The 20179-nt window shown below is 35.7% G+C and overlaps 1 protein-coding gene across 4 annotated transcripts in view; it reads left to right on the plus strand.

Annotated features, from left to right (window-relative positions):
- Positions 1–19637, plus strand: part of LOC110031507 (MLO-like protein 13) — a 90802-nt gene extending 71165 nt beyond the window's left edge. Inside the window, exons 10-14 of one of the 4 annotated variants that reach the window (XR_002294742.1) lie at positions 7943–7983; positions 13965–14057; positions 14285–14318; positions 14405–14465; positions 19130–19151. Coding sequence is in view for 3 of the 4 variants with exons in the window: in XM_020734732.1 (XP_020590391.1) it covers positions 7943–7983; positions 13965–14171; positions 14251–14318; positions 14405–14465; positions 19130–19402 (650 nt within the window). In the remaining variant the exon portion in view is untranslated. Of the gene's footprint in view, positions 1–7942; positions 7984–13964; positions 14172–14250; positions 14319–14404; positions 14466–19129 lie in introns of all 4 variants that reach the window. The other 3 variants (XM_020734732.1, XM_020734733.1, XM_020734734.1) reach the window with 3 other exon arrangements.
- Positions 19638–20179: the final 542 nt, after the last annotated feature.

The raw sequence follows: 20179 nt of genomic DNA on the forward strand, positions 1-20179 counted from the left end.
GAGCATTTAACTTTGTAATTTCTCTTCTTTCCTTAGTAGTTATATGTGCTGAGTGCATATGATAAATTTAGATGTGAGCTTATCATAACATACATGAATAATCACACTTGAAGAGAATATAAAACTCGAGACATAAATTCAATTTCATCATTTGATGGTGGACATAAAACTGATGAGGGCCTGAAGTGCGTAGCTGATATAGTGCTAACATGTTTGACATTTTGTACATTAAACTTGTGCAAAATTTTTTTTGAAGTATTTGTTCCAACTCATAAATTGTTTATCTTTCTATCTCTCTGAATCTCCATGTTATCAGCTCTCAAATCTTTCATCTCAAGCTCTCTATTGGGTTGAGCATTTAACTTTGTAATTTCTCTTCTTTCCTTAGTAGTTATATGTGTTTCTTCAACATATTAAGAGCAAGTAGATGAAAGTTTTGTTATTATTTTTCTTGAAGTAAACACAATTATCATAGCTACTTTTTTTAAATTCATGAGCAATCATAAATGAGTCAAGTTTTTCATACCATTGTTTAGGACTTTGTTTCAAATCATAAAAAAATTTCTTTAACAAACATAGCCTTCTTTAGTTGTAATCGTGTAACCTTCAAGTGGCTGCACGTAAATTTTCTCCTTGAGCTCTCCATGCAAAAATATAATTTTTATATCTAATTGCTTAAGTTTGAGATTTTGTTTTTAACCTTAGTACCAAATAAAGTTTGGATTAAGCTATACTTAATTATTGGAGAGCACATCCATAGTCTACTAATGAAATTTAATTGAATCCCTTTGCAATTAATCTTGCCTTGTACCTAGCATCTTCATTTTGAAGCATAAATTTTTTTCTTAAATATTCATTTTCAATAGGCAGCTTCTTCCTTTAAGATAGCTTCACTAAATCCAAAGTATTTTCTTTTTGTAGAGATTCCATTTCCTTTTGTATGACAATCATCCATTTTTTTTACTGAACTTAATTAACTATTTTTGTATGGCTAGAGGATTTATTATCACCATCAATACATCCAGCCATTGTGTTAGGCATAAGCAATCAAATAAGCATCACCATCATTGTAGTGGCTTCATTTCTTCCCTTGGCTTATGCTTAGCAATGGAATATTATGATGGTTGTAGTGGTAGTGATCTGGAAGCACTACCTTTGCTTTCAAGACTTAATTGGAAGGTAGTTTATGTTGTAATATTTCAATTTGAATCCACCGATCTGCCAGATCTCTTTTCTCGTTCAACATCATTTGGTACTGTAGTAGGTGTTTTGTGTAACATGACAACTCATCAAACACAAAATGTGTACTAATAATCAATTTCTTGCTTTCATTCCATCATAATTTATAGCCTTTAACTGAGCCTTTTAACCAAGAAATATACACTTCATAGATCTAGGATTTAATTTCTTATTATCAACTTAAGCATAAGCAAGACTACAAAGGATTCTTAATTTAGAGTAATCTGGAGGTTTACTTCACCAAACATTCTATGGAATTTTTTTCGCCAATATAAATTGAAAGAGAGCGATTTAACAAGTAGCTGGTTGTGGAAGCAACTTCAGCCTAGAATGACTTGGGTAGCCAGACATTTGTGAGTATGCAACACACATTATCTTTTATTGTTCTATTTATTTTCTTCGTCACAACATTTTTTTGTGGAGTATGTCATATTATTAAGTCCCTCAACTTAAGCATAAGCAAGACTGCAAAAGATTCTTAATTTAGAGTAATCTGGAGGTTTACTTAACCAAACATTCTATGGAATTTTTTTCGCCAATATAAATTGAAAGAGAGCGATTTAACAAGTAGCTGGTTGTGGAAGCAACTTCAGCCTAGAATGACTTGGGTAGCCAGACATTTGTGAGTATGCAACACACATTATCTTTTATTGTTCTATTTATTTTCTTCGTCACAACATTTTTTTGTGGAGTATGTCATATTATTAAGTCCCTCAAAAGTTCTTCTGATTGACAAAAGAAATTAACTTCTTCTGAGTTCTAAGTCATTATGAGTGTGTAGATTTTTAATATGCCTTTCAGTTTGCTTTGTAATCATAATGTTCTATTCTTTAGAAGTAACAAGTAGATCACTCTTTTGTTTCAAGAAGAAGGCCCAAACTTTGCAAGAGAAATTGTCAATAATTGATAACATATATCTTACAACACCATTAGACATTATTGTGGATGATCCTTAGATGTTAGATTGAATGCCAAGTGTTCCCTTAGTAGTATGAATGTTTGTCTTGAACTTATCTCTCTTTTATTTTTCAATTGGAAAGTGCCCAAAAATCTCAATTAGTAATTTTGTGGCTATTAAGGAGTTATCTTCTGTTCAGTTCAGTCATACCATTTTCACTCGTGTGACCAAGACATAATGCCAAATTCTGGTTACTTTGTCACTTGTTATAAGAATTGTAACTGTTGTATTACTTGCAATTGTAAAACCTTACAAAATTTATAATCCACAGTTTGGTTTTGTCCCTTCATCTTAACAAGAGCATATTTACAAACTTTTAGAACTCCAAATTCACCAGTGTACTTTTTAAAGAAATTAAATTCATGGTTAGATTGGGGACATGTCTCACATTACCTAGTATCATGATAGTTCCATCAAACATCTTTACTATCATAATTCTAATATAGTTATCTCATAAGGAGCATTATTCCCATTAATATAGTTGCTTTAGACATTGTTTCATATGTAAAAAATTAGTCGCAGGGTTCACCATCAAAGATAACTAAGATTTCACAATCACTGTCAAGTTCTTCAATAATAATGGCTTCACTAGAATGATTTGGGTGTTTCCTCTTTTGATTAGTAGTTTTTTTCTTATTCCTGTTTTGCATTTTGAAATAATGTGATTTAATGTGCCCTTTATTCTTATTGTAATTACAGATATTATCATTATTTTTGAATTTTTGATATATCCTTCATATCAGCACCAGAACTCATCTATGGAGTTCTCTCTCGAATAACAAGGTCTTCTCCTTGAACATCAAATTCATTCACATGTTATTTCTTCTCTTTAGGGAATATAGCACATAAACCTCATGTAGAACAAGTTTCTCTTGACCGTGATCTCTAAGCATTGCATATAATGAAGGTAACGAACATAACAAGCTTGACATCAATTCTTTTTTCTTCATATTTAACATTCTCGGTTTTTTAAGTTGTAAATAATTTTTTTAAGAGTATTTAAGTGATCTACAAATGTTGCACCTTCTATCATTCAATGAGAATGCAAATATTGTTGTAGATGCAACTTTATGTAGAAACTTTTTGTTACGCACAACTATTCTAATTTTATTCATAAGGAAACGACAGTCTTCTTATAAACATTTTGTAATATCTAATTCGATTAATGAAGATGAATTTGAGATAATGTCTTTTGATCATTGCATTATTTCTCCTTTGACGTTCACTATAAGGGCCCTCATCAAATCCTAACAGTGAGTCATCTGGATTTATGTGCTTCAAAATGGTCAATATCTTAACCTAGAAACACAAAAATCTGGTGTTGTGATCCAAAAGGGGATGTCAATACTTCATTTTTTCCATCACCAAGATCATAAAATTTCGCTCTAATATCATTCGTTATCAAATAAAGTGGATTAAGAACAACAAAATAAAAGATAACACAAAATTTATATGAAATTCCATGAAAGGAAAAGTCATGGGTAAAGAAGGAGAATTTACTCTATCAAAGAATGTCATAAGTGAAGAGTGTTGATTCACATAAACATAATTGCAATCTAAAGACTATTAAATATTAATTTAACGATATAAGCCTTCAGTTTTCCTGCTCATAATTTCTTAACAAGACAAGCGAGACTAATAGAATTTGGATCACAAATTTTAACACATATGTTAACCCTATCATCTATAATTGTGATTTTGACATTATAAAAAATAACAGTTACATAACTTCTAACATAATTTACTACATATAGTTACTTTTTTACTTGATCCAAGATCAGAGTGTGACATGTGGATGTTATTTATTCGGAATAATGCCAAGGAGGAATTTAAAACATCAAACTGTACTATAAAACCTTTGGCAGTACTTTTGAATTCCGGATGGCTTCGGTGCAGGCCCTTTTCAGTATAAAAGTGCTTGTGAAAACCGGATACGTTTTGATGCGGGAGCATCCTTGTTCCCGTTTTGACGATATATGCTACAGTCCTGCGACTGATACACAAAGTGAACCTAATGTGGAGCCCTCTCAGCGACTTGGCACCATCTAAACATGGAATTGAGAGGCGACTGGCCTTATGTGGATATGGCGCCCCATTTCAACAGTGGACCTAATCCTAAATACCCAGGGCTTATATATTTGATTCATGTTTTTAGGTTTTCAGTCTTTTGTATGTTTTGTTTAAGATGACCGCCATCGTTTGTTCTCCCTTTGATGGTTGTATCCAAGGAATTGGTGATGCTCCAACTGTATCTCTCTTGAGGTGGTGATTATCTTCTCAATCCCCTTTCATTGTTGCAACCACCCTGATGTTTCTCACTACAACCTTCCCATTTTAGCCCTTCTTGCTCGCTGCCACTGTCCCAGACAGTCACCCCTTGCTGTCCTACAGTACCCCGCTCCGCCCCTTCATTTTTGTCATCCAAAAAACAACAAACCTGTTGTTTTCCCATTGTTCCCTTGCGGTTCCAGCCATTCCACTACGCCTCGTTGCTTCGCTTGCAACCCCACTTGTTGCCCTCACTATCCTAGCCCTTCGCTTCACTGCCAATGTCATTCCAACCCTTTTTTTTATTGTCCCAACCGCCACCAACCCATTTTAGCCACCTAGTTCCGCTCTCCGACCACCTAGTCGACCTCCACCACCCATGGATCGAGCTTTAGTGTGAGTTTGTGTCGTATTTGCTGTAATTTCTCTTTCAAGTGTTTGGTTGTAATTGCTTATTTGCTTTCAATCATAATATTTGCTTTTCTATTGTAGTTTGGGTTAACTTGGTACCATTTTATATCAGAGCCAGCCTAATCATAGTCATATCCTAGATTTTCTACCATCTGCCAATACTCAACTCTTATCTTCTACAAAAAAAATTCTTTCACATGCTACATCACCTCTACACGCACATTTAGTCCTCATGCCCTAAAATCCTAGCCATGCCGCTTATGAGAAATTCATAAATGCATGTTTAAGTACTTGATCATGGAAAAGGTGCAACAAAAAAATCCTCCAAGTACAATAGAGGCCTGTCTCCGTCAAAGGGGAGAGAATCTGGATTGGTCACCCGTAGCTAACTGTGACTTGTTAGATTGAAGGAATGGAGTGAATCTCTTCCGCTATGTTGATTTCAGGAATGAAGAATCTCTACCTTGAAGATTTGACATGAAATATCAGAGAAGTCATAATTTTAAAGTAATGGTGGATTTGCCACATTTTGATGGTCAATTGTATTTGGACGGGATCATCAAGTGACTTCAGACTGTGTAACTTTTCTTTGAGTAACAGGAAGTCCCATCAGACTGAATGGTGAAAATAGTCGTTAGTAAGTTAAAGAATTATGCATTATTTTGGTGAAAAATTTTGAAGCAACTACGCCGACATGAGGGAAAAGACAATATCATTACCCGGTCCAAGTTGAAATTGGAGATATATTGTCAATACTTATCACTCACTATAGATCAGATGTTCACACTGCAGCTTCAAAAGTGGAGAGACACATCACTGGATGATCGCCGCACCTTACAGACAGACTTCAACCATGGGATTGAGCCGTAAGAGTACATCAAGGGGAATATCCAAGCTCCCGCTTGAGTACAAACTAATTCAGACTAGAGACTAGATGAAGCCAATCTGTATTCCCAAATCCGTTCAAGCCAGGAAGTGTTTCAAGTGTCACGACTTTGGGCATACCTAATTAGATTGCACAACCAGGAGAATGATCTCTTTCACTTATCAGGGAGCAATTGAAGAAATAATCAGTGATTTAGGAGCATAAGAAGATTTCAGAGTGGATTCTCAACTTCCAACCGATGAAGAATAGATGCTAGCAACCCCAGCTGACGTAACTGTAATTGTTCAAGTAGTGAGTATGAAAAAATGGGCGTTTATGCAGAGTATGAGATTTTGGTGCCTCTAACCATCATTTTAGAGGAGTGGAGAGGAGCATTAATATGACTGACATTTGAAGTTCAAAAAGGCCGTGAGTTTGGGGAATCCAAATCAGAGGCATGGTAACCCCAGATAAGAAAAATTCATATTTTTCAGACATATAGACTATCTCCAGAGTTGCCGCTGTTAAGGGAGGTCAAATATATCAGAGGTGTGAAGCTTTTAAGCTACTTCTAGAATATTATATGGAGTCCTTTGGGTAGTAAAATCGGTTCACCAATTTACCCCCCAAAAGATGGTATGATCGAGGAACTATAGTGAGGGAAATTGCCTTAAGATTTTTAAGGAGAAGAAATTCTTCAATGGGATCCAGGTCCTTCCAGAGAAGAAGAGATCTCTTCTGAGTGGTTTCTTGTGAGAGTGGCGGAGTCTGTCATAGAATTTGTCCCTGAATTGATTCTCACATACTTGTTTATCTGATACATCTAGTCGAGTACGAGGAGTGGGAGAAGCTAATTATATATTTACTTGCTCGTGATCCGACTCATGAGAATCGATGTCGTTATGCAGCTCTAACTCAAGTTGTGTCAATAATAGATACTTATTTTATGTGGGTTATAATTGGAATGACAACGCCTACAGAATTGACCTACTGGGAGCTTGCAACATTTCCACTACCTTCAAGTGGTCGACCTAATTGTTTGAGAAAACAAAAGCTTCAAATGATGAGGTCGAAGCTCCCTCATTCTCGGGAGACTAACGCGGGAGTGTGTCTGTTCTCGTTTCCAAGACATATGCTACAGTCTCATGACCGATCCGCGAACTTGACCACTCGCGAAACCCTCCCAACGACTTGAAGCCAGTTTAGAACATCGAATTGAGGGCTGACCGACCTTCCGGCGCCTCCTTTCAATAGTGGTCCCAATCTTAATTAGCTTGTGCTTATATATTTGATTCATGTGTTTAAGTTCTTTGTTTTTTGTGTATTTTATTTAGGGTAGCCTCTTGTGTCCGTTCTTCTCCCTTCGAGGGCTATATTCAAGGGATTGTATGGTGCTCGGGCTGTATTTCTCTCTTGATGTGGTGATTATCTTCCCGATCCCTTTCTGCATCTTCCCAATGATGCTCCCTGCAATCCACTATTGCTGCAGCCGCCCCAGACAGCATTTGTTTGCTCTTTTCACTGAAGTCTTCCCATTCCTTCTTGCTGCCACTGCCCTTGACAGCCGCCCCTTGTTGTCCTTTAGCCCCCCCGCTTAGTCCCTTCACTGCCTTCACCCGGAAAACATCAAATTTGCTGTTTTCCTGCTGTCCCCTAGCTGTTTCATCCTTTCCCACCGCACCTCACCGCTCCACTTGCCATCCCAGTTGCTGCCCTCGTTGTCCCTGCCCTTCACTTTGCTGCCAACGTGATTCCAGCCCCTCCTTTTACTTTCCCAATCGCCCCCAACCCATTTCAGCCACCAACCGCTGCTCCCCGACCACCTAGATGACCTCCATGATTGCTCTAGTATGAGTTTGACTTTTTTATTTTTTGTAATTTCCCTATCAATTGTGTTTGATTCTAACCATTTTTTTGTTTTTGGTAATAATATTTATTTTATTGTGGCTTGTGTTTAATCCGGTATCACATTTCCTCCAACGGTAAATTTTTTCTGTTATTAGACAGGCGTCCAGAATTTTTTAGCATCCCAGTTATTTCCAACATGCTGTTTCTTTCTGAAATATGATTTTCATAATATCGAATGATGTTCAATATGCTGTGCTTGTTTTTTTAATTATTTTGTAATACGATTTTTTAAGGGTGCTGGTTTGACCAAAAACCAAAATACTCACTCTTTTAAATTTCGTATGTTTGTGCAGGATGGCATGCATATTTCTGGTTATCTTTCTTGCCCTTGATCGTAAGTATAAGGAATGGAATATCAGCCTTTTATTTAATTGAGCTTTAATGTCCAGAAGTCCATATTCATAAAAAACTATTATACGTATTCCATAAAAACACTGATATCCTTATTCTCTCTTTTTTCTAACTTTGTAGAGGCCTAAAAATACCAGAAAAAGAATGACTGAATTCTACATTTTACTTTTGAGTGACTTTTATTATGTTTTTTTCTTGTTAGTCTGTGGTTTGAAACATTTGGATTGTGTTTGTAGTTGCATGTAATTAGGTTGAAGCGCTCATATTAGGGCTTTGTAGAGAGGATTTTTTGTTTGCAGTTAGAAGAGCCAAATAATTTCTTGGAATGTTTGACATGTTCCAGCATAACATTCAAGAAAAATGGCATATGTATAATAGGAGTCAAGCTTGTTAAAATTCTGTTTCAATAGCCATGCAATGCAAAGAACCCGCATTACGGGTCTTTCTCATGTGCCATGCGTTAGCGAAGTTGTGGTGTCCCTTCATTCAACACTAAAGTTCTCGCATCAGATGCCCACGTGTTATTGGCTCTGCAGTTTTTCATCGCACTCATTTCAGTCCAGTTCAGCCTATTCTGGTTCAATTAATAATATAAATTTTCCCTCACCTTAAACCGGTGCACCCCTGGATGATCATGACCAGTCACAAACCTTCGTTTACTTAACCTCCACTCCTTGATTTTGACCTTTTCCAGCATGTGTTGCTGCCACAGTGAAGGCGAGTCAGACACAAAACACGTGCTTCTTCTTCCATAGTGATGCTTCGCTTAAATCCTTTGTGCCCAAATGATCACAATTTAGAAGTAAAGCAGCTGGGTTTTAGAACTTAAAAGTCATGAAGGTGCAGCCGCAGAATTCAGCATTTGGGGACGGTGACTTCTTGTCATTTTCAAATTTAAGTTGTTTTATATAAGCTTGCAATCTCCCTCTAAGATAAAGATTTGTAGTTTTTGTAAGTTGCCTTGGTGGAATAAATGTTTCTGTTGGGGTTTCTTCCTTCTTGGTTTTAGAGTATCCAAAGATTAGATGGCCATCTGTTTGTAAGTTTGGTAGCGGGGATTGGGCAAGATTTAAGTTTAATCACATCAAACATAAAAAATGACGAGTTTAAATGGGTGTGGTGAATCTCGCCTGTAAAATTTGGTAAACTCAGCCACTAGATTGGCTTTAGCTTAAACGTGCAAGTAGGTTGTAAATGAGCTAATGCACTTGATAAACAACTCAAACTCTGTAACACCTAAAATTTAAGAAATCAGGTAAAAATTCAGTAATTTTAAAATGTATCCTAAATTTCACATCCCCCGAAATTTAATCAAAGCAATTTTATAAAATTGTGTATCAAACCAATCAAATCGATATAAAACATTATATATGAATTATGATCGGAATTGAAGATATAAAAATAATAAGATATTGAGTTAATTATCTTAATTAAATCATTAATTTTGCCTCCTTACTGTTCCAAACTGCCATTTCACGCATTTTTCGACTGTAGGATAGATAGGATGGTTGAAATCCAAGAGGGGTCACCTTAAGTGCCTCTCTCCCTTCATATCTCTATATAGCTTTCGGTTTCGCGAGCCTAGGGTATTATGCGATCGGCTACTTTAGTAGATGGGAGTTGCGCTAACGATAATCCAAAACCTCCAAGGAGAATTTGGTGAGTAGGAAACCCTCTTTCATGCTATTTCAAATCTTTTTTTTCTTTCTTACACTTTTATTTTGGCGTATACCATGAATTTATGCACTTTTGCATTTTCGGTAGCTGCAGCGGAGACGAACTTGTGTCGGAAGCAACGAACTTGATTTGTTGAACTTCGTAAGGATTTTTAGCACGTAACCAGCAAGGTTATGGGAATAAGAAGAATAAGCAAGATTGGAGAAGGGCTAGTTATGTTGAAAAGTTCGTTTGAGGTAAGATTTTGTACTTGAGTTAAGTTTTGGGTTAAATTACAAAATGAGTCAAAATTCCATGTACTCCTAAGATGCTTATGATTTTCATGTTGTTTACATGATGTGGTGAGCTCGAGACGAGCATATGGAAAGTCATCTTATGGCTCTGTCTAGTTAGGTGAAATAATCATGTGCTAAACTAAGGAAAGCAATTATGTAGGTCTTCATGTAATTCCATGTTTGATACTGTAGCATTTAGAATTTCTTATATGTTATGGATGAATATCTGCATTGAATGTATGAATGCAAATTTATTTTTACTTTACGATACATGTGATTTTGCTATGATATTTGCGGGCATTCTTTTGTTATGATTCATGTCTATGATATATGAAATGCCCAATGAACGTTTGTTACGAGAATTATGCTTTAAGAAATATCATAAATGATGTTATAGGTAGACTATTACTTGAGTATTTGCAAGTATAGATGATATGGATATGGGGGTTCTCGACTTCTAGTATTCAGGAGGTGACAAAACTCAAAGAACTGTTGGGATCAGACGAAAAAACGGAGCGTCGGGAACCTTTGGTGCCATGCGCTATTGATAATTGCTATGGGGGTAACCTTTATCAATAGCAAATGTAATCTGCGGGCTGATTGACAGCCCAATTATATAACATGACATAGAAATAGTTGGGTCTATACAATTATAAGTGACATTGTTATGGTTAGATTGATGATTCTTATGAACATGCTTATGATTTCATGCTTATGACTACAAATGATTGAATGATATGTTTTATACAACATTCATAATGTTTTACACTATCTGTTTTTCTTTTACATATTTTATACAATTCTAGCATGTTGTGTCTTGTGGTGGACATGTACAATTTCATACGAGCATGCACATTATTTATTTTCCGTGTATAATTCTTATTTTAGCTTGATTATTTTGTTAAGCTCGTTGTTGCTCACTCTATGTTGTTGACTTACAAGAAGGGGTAAGGAGCACCAGGGCGAGTAGCTAGGTGTGATGTCACACTCCAATTGCCCCCTTAGGCCGAAATGCGACAAAGATGGACAATTTTGTCAAACTAAATTATCACCAACACCCATTCTGACTTACAGAATTAGGACCTAGTCAATGATGAACTAGTTTAACTATATTTCTAGAAATATATTTGATACAATTCATTTCATTAATTTTCACATATACTCGGAAGCATGAAAAATCATATCACCCTAGTGCTTCTTACCCCTTCTTAAATGTTGTACAAGTTATGCCTGACTGCTCGCCCTGGTGCTTCTTTCTCCTTCTTAAATGTAAACAACGAAGAGTAAGCAACAATGAACTCGACAAAATAATCAAGGTTAAAATAAAATTTTATATACGGAAAAGAAACATTGTGCATGCTCGTAAGTAACTGTACATATTCATACACAAGTCATAACATACTAAGATTGTATAAGATATATAGTGTAGAAAGTCGTGATTGTTGTATAAAAACGTGTATTTCATTTCATTCGTGTGTAGTCATAACATATATTTATGAACATGTTCATAATCATAACAATGTCATTATAACAATATCATCATGGCCATACAATCATAACATCATAGCAATGCACTTGTGTAATGTATAAGCCTCTATTATTTTCATATATTGTCATATCATGAGTCGTCCTCCTGCCCCAAAGGACATATTAACTATTAATAAATGTGAAGTCTCTCAAATATAGCAGTTATGAATAAGCCCCCTAATTCTAAAGGTTTTTTTATGTTTTGTCAACGTCTGATCACAACTGTTCCCAGAATTCATTAGAGTCTAAACACTCAAATTTGGGATTACCTTATCCCTACATGTGTACTTACAAGCAATCATGTATTAATATGCCCATAACATCACTCGTGAATTGTGACATTTAAATCTTCATCCTTATATAACCATTCATTACAGGAATTTCATGTATCATGTTTGAATCATAGCAAATGAATACCTGTAAGCAATGATTTTATAAGCATATTCATTGTATTATAGCATAGCATAACATCACATGTATTGTAAGAAAAGTCAACTTGTATTCATACATTCAATACATGTATCCATCCACAATATGCAAAAAAATTTAAATGCATAAGTGTCAAACGTTGAATCACAAGAAAAGTTATGGATAATTATTTTTCTTAAGTTAGCATGAGATTATTTCATCCGACTACACGCAAAGGTTTGTCACCTTGATGCAGCTCGCCTCGTGTAAACAACATGGTCATCATAAGCATCGTAGAAATTCATAAAATCTAGGCTCATATCGTGATTTAACCCAAAATTTAACTCATTTGTCAAAACATACCTCAAACGGGCTTCTCGACATAAATCCACCTATTCGATATTGTCTATTCTTCTTTCCTCTTCTTCTTATTGCCTTAATCTTACTTTTCTCTCGTTCATCTCATGTTAGAAGCCCTTATAGAGTCTCACAAATCAATTTCGACGCATGTTAAGTCCACCGGAAACGAATAAATGCATAAATTCTTGGCAAACATCAAAATAGAAACAAGATTAAGGAAAGGAATATCTTAAGTATCATGAAAGGATTTTTCGTACTTACCAAAATCTCCCCGGAAGCCCTTACCGCGCGCTACGACTCCTTGGCATGCTGCACGCTCTCCCTATTCGCTCTCAGATATAGTAACCCAGGCAGAATTCCTTCGCATGAGGAAGATTCAGGAAGTAAACATGCAACACTTAAGTATCCTCCCCTTATTCACAGTTGTATGATCACATCACATCAAATCATTACATATTGTGTAATGTGTGGGGATCGGTTGGCTACAGTGAGGGATACGAGAGATTAGGAATGTAATTAATGTTAATTAAGGTTTTTTAATTAAGTTAATTATATTTATATCTTAAAAATTTTATATCTCTCAATCCAAACATAATTACTATTTAGTGCTATATATCGATTTGATCAATTTGAAGTGTAGAATTTCTTAAAACCGATTCAATTAAATTTCAGGGATATGAAGTTTTAAGTATATTTTAAAATTGTCGAACTTTACCTTGTTTTTCAAATTTTGGGTGCTACATGTGATTTGTAAAGCTTTTACATTTTGTAGTTTTGTGAGCTTGTATAGATATTTTGGTACGTACTTTTATTATATTGGATGTAACAATTTGGTATAATTTATATATTAATGATATGATTTTCACGTTTCCAAGTATGAGAATATGAATGGATTATGAAATGATTGTATTGAGTATGTTATGACGGTTTAGTTAGACTTCTACATAACCCATTGAGTCATGATTCTGCTGGTCGGGACGGTTGTTGATGAGAATTTAGTCTAGTCAAATTGTCCGCCTCTGTCGCACCTCAGCCGACCCTTAAGAGGGGCCAGTTGGGGTGTGACATCAAGTTTATTGGATAAAAAGAGTAATAGAAGCATGTTGATTTTCGAAGAACTAAGAATGATTTCAAATATGAATTCACTTATACAAAGTTATTGGTTGATAAATATAGGGTGGATAACCCATACGACTTGAAATGTTATGCATGCACGATATAATTATTAGCTGTTCACGATCGCTTTTGTTAATCCCATATACACCCCAATCTTTTTTAAAGGATTCAAATTTTATAAATATACATTCATTCAGTTTTTTTTTTCTTTTTTCTTTTTTCCTTTTTGCTCTGTTCGTGTAGGAGAGAGCACCTGAATTACTCTGAGTACCGAACTTTTGATTTCATTCCATACCCATAAAAGTAATCATTTTTGTACCTTTGGAAATTCTCTTTTGACTATTCATGAGTCTAATTTTGACTTTTGGAGTTTTAAAACTCCTATGAGTTGTTTTCTTGCCTTTGTGAGTCCTCTGCGAGCCGTCTGGTGAATAGTGGATTAAACATGTCAATGTCTAACTACCTCTGATTTCATCTGCAACAAATCTTTTTTTTAATTCATTAGATGCAATCTAAAATGTTTTTACTCCTTTTCCACGGAGATCAATGTTCTAGATCAATTTTGAAGCTAATTCCAAATGCATTCTGATTACTCTCTCAGCTTGTTCTAACTGTTGGAGCGAAACTCGAGCATATCATCACCCGGCTCGCCATTAAGTTTGCCGAGACGCATACAGATGGCCAAGGACGTCAGGTGAAGCCTTCCGACGAACACTTTTGGTTCAAGCAGCCAAGCTTCATTCTCTATTTGATTCACTTCATTCTGTTTCAAAACTCGTTTGAAATCGCATTTCTTTTCTGGATCATTGTAAGCACTTGGACACTTTTTCGTCTTTCCATTCATCGGATTAGTCGATGGATCTAAGTTTCTCTCTTTAAATCTGCAGAGTACTTATGGCTTTCACTCCTGTATTCTTGAAGGTGTTGGCCATGTCATCCCCAGGCTTGCTGTTGGGTACTTATGGGAACCTGCTTTATATTATTCTTGTAGTAGTTTATATATATGTATTAAGTGATTACTGAAATGGGATTGCTCTGCAGTGTGATTGTTCAAGTACTGTGCAGTTACAGTACGCTTCCACTGTATGCTATTGTCACACAGGTAAATCACATTTACACTTTGGAAAATTTACATTCCACTCAATTCTTGTGAATTTAAATGTCACACCTAAACTTCAATTTCTACATATATGTCATTTCTCCTGTGCATGTAAAGTTTTATTTCACTCTTTAAAAGTTAAAATGGTGGTATGTTTTGATGGGATAAAAAATATTTCAGTGGTATAAATGTAAATGTAAAATTTTGGTGTTAGATATGTAAATTTGTAAGAATAGGTGGTATGTATGTAAATGCCCCTTACATTATTGCTTTATATCTTAGCTCATCTTGGTTGTCGTTACTGAAGTCTAAATGGATGAGAGAGTGATAGTTCGGTTGACCAAATTGTGATTTATATTTCTCAGTTGGAAACAAGCTTTTTTTAATGCAGCAATGAGTGCATAAATCAATCATTTTGAAGAGATTAGGGCGTGAACGAGCAATTTGTATATGATTTAATCCTGGATCAAAGTCAGCTCCGCATAAATTAGTCAGCTCAAAGTTAACCTGTTCTTCGAACTGACTTTAATTTAGGGGCCATTTACGTACATACCACTCAATTGCTATATACTTACATATCTACTATATAAATTTTACTTTTTTACATTTATGCCACCCAAATCTTTCATATCACATCAAAAATATCTTTTTTTTGAACTTTTAAGATGTGAAATAGACATTTGCATTGATAGGAAATGTGGTGTGTGTGTGTGTGTGTATCTAAAAAATAAAATTTTGGTGTTAAATATGTAAATTTATTAGAATTGAGTGGTATGTATGTAAATCTTCTTTTATTTTATGCTAACTCAGCTTGACTCAATTCACTTAGGAGCCTTCACAAATCTAAACCGAGCCTATTAAAACTAAGTAAATTTTTTCCTTATTAGATTAATCGCTATTCCTAGCCGTTATTACTTATTATTTGCGCTCATTCCATGATTATGTATTTTCTATTTTTTTATTCTATTATATTTTCTTTTATACTTATTCAATTTTTGTTTCTTTCCTGTATTATGTTTATTGTAATTGTGTTTAAATATCCCTCATATCAATAATATTTGTGCTAGTCTATTTCAAATCTAAACATGGTTTTAGAGACTAAACTTAGATCTAGTAGCTCCTGGCCTTCTTTGCCGGTTCCAACAGCAGCAGCCTCCACCTCATTCACCTAGCCGACGCCTTCCCTGCCGGGTCCAACGAACAGCAGATTCGAGTGAACTGCAGGAATTCCAGAAGGATTCCTCCTGTTCCTGTCTGCAGGATTACCCTATTCCAACAAACTACTACGAACTTCTGCGAAGCTTCCTGCGGGTTCCTGTTCGTCATAGGTCGACAAGTTGACAAGTAATGGTGATTGCGTTACTAATTTTTCTTTTGGTGGTTGTGTTTTTTAGGACTGTCGTTCGAGGAGGATGATTAAAACTACTAAGAGGGTAGCGGAATTCTACTACTTTTAAGAGAAAAACATAAGGAGTGAAGACACGATACTTAGAAGTTTTAGCCTATCTTGAGTCATTGAATGTGTCATTATGTTGTTACATTGTCGTTTATGACATCTTAGCTTTTAATATTTAAAAATTTTATATCCTTTGATGTTTTCTAATAAAAATCTCTTTAACTTCAATTGTGAGATATGTTAATTAGCCAAGCATCACCGGGTCCATTACCCACCTTACACATACACACTTTTCGCTCCTTTCTCCCTAATTCAGAGTGACATATGGGGTTCTTCTTGAACTCACATGTACACTAATAAATGGTGGTTCTTGACCTTAATTGATGACTACACTCGAATGATGTGGGTCTACATTTTAAAGGACAAATTCAAAGTCGTTGTAACATTCCAAAACTTCAACACCTTTGTGTTAACTCAATTCAAAAACTACCATTTAGGTCCTTCAGACCCACAATGGTCATTGGTTTTTCAACTCTATTTTGAGTGAATTCTTGGTTAGTAAATGCATCATCCACCATAGTTCTTGCATGGACGCTCCTCAACAACATGGACGCTCTTCAACAAAATGGGGTAGCCGAGAGGAAATATCGCTACCTTCTCGACGTTGCTCGTTCTATTTTGTTTCAATCCAATATCCTAAAATGATTTTGGAACAATGTCATTCTAAAGCTCGTTAGTCGTCCTGATGTCACACTTTTTTATCATTCAAGTCTTCTTTACATTAGATCCCAAGATGTTTGGGTGCACTGTATTTGTTCGGAACACTGCCCCTACTTGGAGTAAATTTGATCTCAGATCCATAAAATATATTGTCGTAGTATACTTCGCAACTCAAATGAGGTATTAGTGCATTGATCCGACTACCAACAAAATCCATGCGATTGTTAATGTCTTCTTTGAAAGCGTTCCCTATTTTTCTAGCTCGACTTCTAGTGAGAGAGAACTTAAGTTCTTCGACACTGCCCCTTATCCTACTTCTGTAGATGATCCTCTCATTGTATCTACCATTGCGGAGTTCCCTATCCCGTTGAATGCACCATCTCTTCCTTCCACTGTTCGTGTCTATACTCGACACACTCGTCTCAATGCTCCTACTCTAGATCCCGCTACTTCTTTACAAAACCTTGACTCCACTTCGGGCGACATTCTTAACATGACCCCTCCCTTTGAATGAGAAGGTGAGTTCTCTAAGGTACACCATCAGACATGTTCCCTCTATTCTATGCAAAATATGTATCTTTTCACAAGTCGTCGCCGGCCTACAGAGTTTTTGCTATTGCACCCACGGACCATCAGATCCCTGCTACTATTGAGGTTGCTCTTGCTGATCCAGCCTTGAAAACAAAAGCAATGCAGGAGATGAATGTCCTTCGGCGGAACCATACATGGGACGTCGTGGACCTTCCCCTGTTTTAAAAAGTTGTTGGGTGTCAATGGATTTTCAGCACTATGTTCAACTTTGATGGGTCATTTGAATGAAACAAGGCAAGATTGGTCGCCAAAGAATACTCTCAGACATATGAAGTTGACTATGAGGAGACATTTGCTCCAGCGGCTGTTAAACACTATTCGGGTCCTGTTTTCACTTGCGGTGAATCTAGTTTGGCCTTTATTCCAAACAGAAGAGGAGTACATGTCTCTCTCTCCTGGTTTTGATTATACTGCATCCAGAGGACAAGTGTTCAGGCTACAAAAGTACCTCTATAGGCTAAAGCAGTCTCCAAGTGTCTGGTTTGACAAGTTCACAAAAGTGGTTGTAGGCTATGGTTTCACTCAGTTTCAATCGGATTACACTCTCTTCTTCCGACATTCCTCCAATGACTAGATAACTTTCTTTATTGTTTATGTTGACGATATTGTTTTTACAGGTAACGATCTCTCAATATTGGAGTCCTTAAAAGACATTCTTGCCTCGTCCTTTGAGATGAGGACCTAAGATATCTCTGGTACTACTTAGACATGGAAGTAGCTCGGTTATCTCAAGAAATTTGCCTATTTTAACGCAAGTATGTGTTTAATCTCTTGACAAGAACAACCTTCTTTTGTGCCAACCTGTTGTTTTTTTAATGGATTCTAATGCAAAATCATCTAACATTCCAAATATTGTACCTGTCAGCAAGACTCATTATCAGCCTTTTGTGGGAAAACTCATCTACCTCGCTCATACTCACCCTGACGTATGCCACGCTGTTAAAATAGTGAGTCAATTCATCTGCTAAGAGCACCACCTTCAAGCTGTCCATCGAATTCTCCATCACTTAAAAGGTAAATCGGGTACAAGTTTGTTTTTCTCCAGTCACACCTCTCGGTCAATTGCGATTTATATAGATGTTGATTGGGCCAGATTATTTTATGATCAATGTTTCTCCTCGAGGTATTGCTCATTTGTATGGGGCAATCTTGTTATGTGGAAAAGCGAGCAACAGTTTGTGGTTGCCTAAAGCAGTGCTGAAGTTGAATTCTGATTCATGTTTTTAGGAATCTATGAAGCTCTCTATCTACGCATCATGCTCCACGAGCTTTGTATGTCAACCCCCATCTCACTGCAACTATCCTGTAATAATAAGACCACAATCAGTATTACTTACAATCGGGTCCAGCATGATTGTACCAAACATGTGGAGATCAACAAACACTTCATTAAGGGAAAGATTGAGTCTGGGGTGATTTGCATTTCATATATGTCCTCCAATGGTAAACTTGAGGACATCCGCACGAAGAATTCGCTTCGCCCTTTGTTTGATGATTTTAAGTCCAAGTTGAACATAACTGACATCTATCCATCAATTTCAGGGGAAGTAATAGATTATAACAACCATTCCTAGCCGTTATTACTTATTATTTGTTTTTATTTCCTAATTATGTATTTCCTATTTATTTTATTCTGTTTTATTTTCTTTCCTAGTTATTTTATTCTGTTTTTATTTCTTTCATTTATAATCCATATTGAAATTAGGTCTAAATACTCCCATCAATAATATTTGTGTTGGTCTATTCCATATCTCAACAATATGTTTAGATATAATCTTTAATATTTCAAGTATTGTTGGATTGAGGTCGAAAGGCCAAATCACGATTTGAGCTTGAGCTAAGTTAAATCCTATTTAATCTAAAGCAATCTTCGATCTTCCAGCTAAACTCTCATCGCCTACTCCGATACTATATCAAACGAAACCTCTTGTAAAAAGACCATGCAATTCTCTTAATGCAGATGGGTGATTCCTACAAGCAGGCAATATTTGCTGAACATATGCAGACCACCCTCCACGGTTGGGTTGCCGGAGTAAGAAAGCGAAAGAGGTCGGGCTCCGTTCTCTCTTCTTCCATTATGAGAATACTTGGGAGGAAGAAGAAGATGAAGAAACAAGAGGAGGCTTATCAGGGCGAAGTGCAGATGCAGATGATGATGAGAAGTGAGGACTCCGGTCATCTTCATGAACTTCCAGCTTCAGAGATTGAAGCTTGTCATATTGAACCAGTTTAGTCCTCTAAACCGTGAGCTGAGTTTTTTTATATTGTTTAAAGCTTTGGATTAGCAAGATATCTTCTCAGATTTCATGATAGTCTTGTCCTAGGATGGTTACTGATAATGAGTCCTTTAATGACATAAGGAATAATGCTGTAAGGAATGAAGAACTATATCATAGTTCAAGAAAATGCATTGCATTATGAAATAAGTTTGGTATTTTGAGCTAAGTTTTTTAATTGTATACTACTTGTAAGGAAAAATGTGTGTTTTAATTGTTTTCTCATATATCTGGATTTTTTAAGAACTAAGGAATATGTTTTGTTTGAGATAAATATTGAAGGCATTGATTTTATTTTGAGATGAGTAATATGTGACTAGTCAATTGAAAATTGCATTGCATTCATTTAAAAAAAAAAGGAACAACTAAGTACATATCACTCGATTCCTATTTATTCGTCGATATAACACTCGAACTTTAATTCCTATGTATTTATATATTTGACACCTAAAGCTTTATTATTATACTTGTAAAGCCTTGATGTCAAAAAAATATGCATGAAGTGTTGCATTTAACTTTTTGATAGTCAATTATGGTGGTATCTTTTATGTGATATTAAAGATTTGAGTGATGTGCATGTAAATATGAGAGTTTAAGTACTAAATATATAAATACATAAAAATTGTAGTATGAATGTAAATGCCCTTAAAGAGAATTTAAAAAATAAGTTAAAGAGGATGTTAACTTATAAATAACCTTTAAAAGTGGTATACAGTTCTTTGGTTAAAAAGTGA

Source organism: Phalaenopsis equestris, unplaced genomic scaffold, assembly GCF_001263595.1.
Source record: "Phalaenopsis equestris unplaced genomic scaffold, ASM126359v1 Scaffold000834, whole genome shotgun sequence".
NCBI lineage: Eukaryota > Viridiplantae > Streptophyta > Magnoliopsida > Asparagales > Orchidaceae > Phalaenopsis > Phalaenopsis equestris.